Raw genomic sequence first — 3,003 nt, forward strand, 5'->3', positions numbered from 1 at the left:
GTTCACACAAACACTCCATCCATGCTTTTGTTCCGGCCCTCCGGTCCAGTTTAAGAACCCATTGTGGCCCTCGAGTCAAAAAGTTTGCCCACCCCTGACTAAGGAAACAAACAAATCCACTATTTTTCTTCCTGTGGAAATAACTGATTTATTTTTTTTTTTTTAAAAAGCACAACTATGTGGATAAGTTCATGGCTTGCTTCAAATCTGCTCCCAAACTGAGCCAGAATTAGCAAGAAATGAGCAATGGAGGCACCTATGACAACAATGTTGCAGAAACACTCACTCTCAAGGTCCTATAAAGGCCTATAAGGCTCAACCTCTGAGAGTGAGTGTCACTTTAAATTTTGCTTCAGAGATACCTGCTTACCTCGCCCTAGTCCAAGGCCTGTGATTGGTCAGGTCATCAAAGCCCTCTGTGACATCACATTAAATGTTTCCCTAGGTAACGGCTATATAACTATCTACCAGTCAGTATGGTCTCCAGAGCCTGAAGAGAAAGAGACCTCGGGCCACATCTCCCAACTGGAGGTAGGCGATAAGACTGTACCAATTCTACCATGTAGAAATGGCCTGGGCCCCAAAGCAGAAGTGGGCAGAGCCAAATCTAAGGGATCCCGGGGCTGGCAGGGCCAACAGAGATGGCAGAGGAGGCAGAGGTGGCAGAGATGGCAGAGGCCAGGGCTGGGGCAGCTCCTCCAGCCACCTGGAGCCTAGGGCTCCTGGCCCCCGAAGCCCTCCTCTTGTTTTTAAGATAAAAAACAGTCTGATTGGTGCAGTTATTGGTCATGAAGGATCAAAAATAAGAGACATCCAGAGTATGACAAACACGAAAATACAGATCGTACCGGTACAGGGTGATTCCGAAGCAGAGGTAAACATTTTTGGCAGCAAGGAGATGCAAGCAAAGGCCAAAGCACTTATAGAAACTATTGTTGAAAAAGAAGGAAGCAACTACCAGTATTCAGAATGCATTGCTAATAATGCTGCATCGCAACCATCTGTTGCAAGAGACTTAACCACAGATAACACTGTGAGAGAAGTTCGACCATCGATAGACTGGGATCGAGTTAGGGCAAGAGTGACAGACTGGGAAAAAAGAAAATGGGAAGATTTAGCACCAATTAGAAAGAACTTTTACATAGAATCCAAAGCAACAAGTTCTCTGTCTCAAATGCAGGCAGATATTTGGAGGAAAGAACATTTCAATATAATTTGTGATGATTTGAAAGATGGTGAAAAACGTTCTATCCCCAAGCCAACTTTTAAATTTGAAGACGCTTTCCAGAATTATCCTGAATTAATGAAAAACATTCAAAAAGCAGGGTTTCAAAAGCCAATGCCAATTCAATCACAGGTGTGGCCAATTGTTCTACAAGGGATAGATCTTGTAGGAGTCTCCCAAACTGGAACAGGCAAAACTTTGTCTTATTTATTGCCTGGGCTTATTCACATCAATTCTCAACTTATACCCAGAGAACAAAGGAGAGGTCCTGGCATGCTAGTCCTTACACCGACTAGAGAATTAGCTCTCCAGGTGGGAAATGAATGTTCTAAGTATTCATATAAAAATCTTAAAAGCCTTTGTATATACGGCGGTGGAAACAGACAACAACAAATAAAAGACATTGCCAAAGACATAGACATCATTATTGCAACTCCTGGGCGACTGCATGATCTGCAAATGAATAATTTTGTCAACCTTAGAAGCATAACCTACTTAGTCTTAGATGAAGCCGATAAAATGCTAGATATGGGATTTCAATATCAGATAATGAAGATTTTATTGGATGTGCGCCCAGATCGGCAAACTATTATGACAAGTGCAACTTGGCCAGATCCCATTCGTCGATTTGCACAAACTTATTTGAAAGAGCCTATGATGGTTTATGTTGGTACTCTGGATCTCGTTGCTGTAAATACAGTGAAGCAAAATATAATTGTTACCACAGAAGCAGAAAAACGATCTCTTATCCAAGAATTCCTACAGAGCCTGTCACCCAAAGACAAAGTCATCGTGTTTGTCAGTAGAAAACTTGTCGCTGATGACTTATCCAGCAATTTAAGCATCCAAGGCCTCTCTGTACAATCCCTGCATGGAAACAGAGAACAAAGTGAACGTGAGCAAGCATTAGATGACTTTAAAAGTGGAAATGTGAGAATACTAATTTCTACTGATTTAGCATCCCGAGGTCTTGATGTTGATGATGTCACACATGTATATAATTACGATTTCCCAAGAAATATTGAAGAATATGTACACAGAATAGGGCGTACTGGAAGAGCAGGGAAGACTGGCATGTCCATTACCCTTATGACTAAAAAAGATTGGAAGATTGCCCCTGAATTGATTAAAATTCTGGAAAGATCAAATCAAAGTATCCCAGAAGCTCTTGTAACAATGGCCAAAAAATACAAGTTAGATGAACAAAAAGGAGACACAGGAAAAAAATCAAAATTATTTCAACAAAAACCCAAGGAGTTTCATTAAGATCTGCAGTGAAAAGAAGTTGTGCCATACTACCAGAAGATTCAAGATATGTTAAAGATATGCAGTGTTCAAGATACATATTGAAAAGTATTGGAAACATACTGGTAGTTTGAAGACAACGAATTGTCTAATAATACCACTAAGCTTTCAATATTGTGTAAGCTCCTTAATAAAGTCAAGTGATTTGAAAATGACAGTGTGAGAGATTCTGTGGGGGGAAAATAGATATTATGTGTTGGTTAAAGTTTAGATTCTATTATAGCCTGCCATGTCCATCTGTGTCTTCTCTTAAAGACTTGGTAGTAGATAACAATGGTGCTTTTCTTGCTTTAAAATAGTTGAATTGAAACATAGTTTTTATCAAGCTTATCACAGTCAATATATTCCATTTTCACCCAGTGATCAGTGCCACAATAATCCCTAAAAATATCTCCACTGTACTTACCTAATTATTTTAATTCATAAGAAAACTAGAGGCCCATTGCATGAATTTGTGCATGGGTAGGGTCTGG

The 3,003-nt window shown here is 40.0% G+C and overlaps 1 protein-coding gene across 1 annotated transcript; it reads left to right on the top strand.

The window, feature by feature from the left end:
* Positions 1-568: 568 nt before the first annotated feature.
* On the top strand, positions 569-2,491 carry DDX53 (DEAD-box helicase 53; the record flags this gene model as incomplete). Its single annotated transcript, XM_080652596.1, has 1 exon — positions 569-2,491. One exon carries the CDS (start codon positions 569-571, stop codon positions 2,489-2,491), a length of 1,923 nt encoding a protein of 640 aa, XP_080508722.1.
* Positions 2,492-3,003: the final 512 nt, after the last annotated feature.

The sequence above is a fragment of the Plecotus auritus genome (genome assembly GCF_963455305.1).
Source record: "Plecotus auritus genome assembly, chromosome: X".
Classification (NCBI taxonomy): Eukaryota; Metazoa; Chordata; class Mammalia; order Chiroptera; family Vespertilionidae; genus Plecotus; species Plecotus auritus.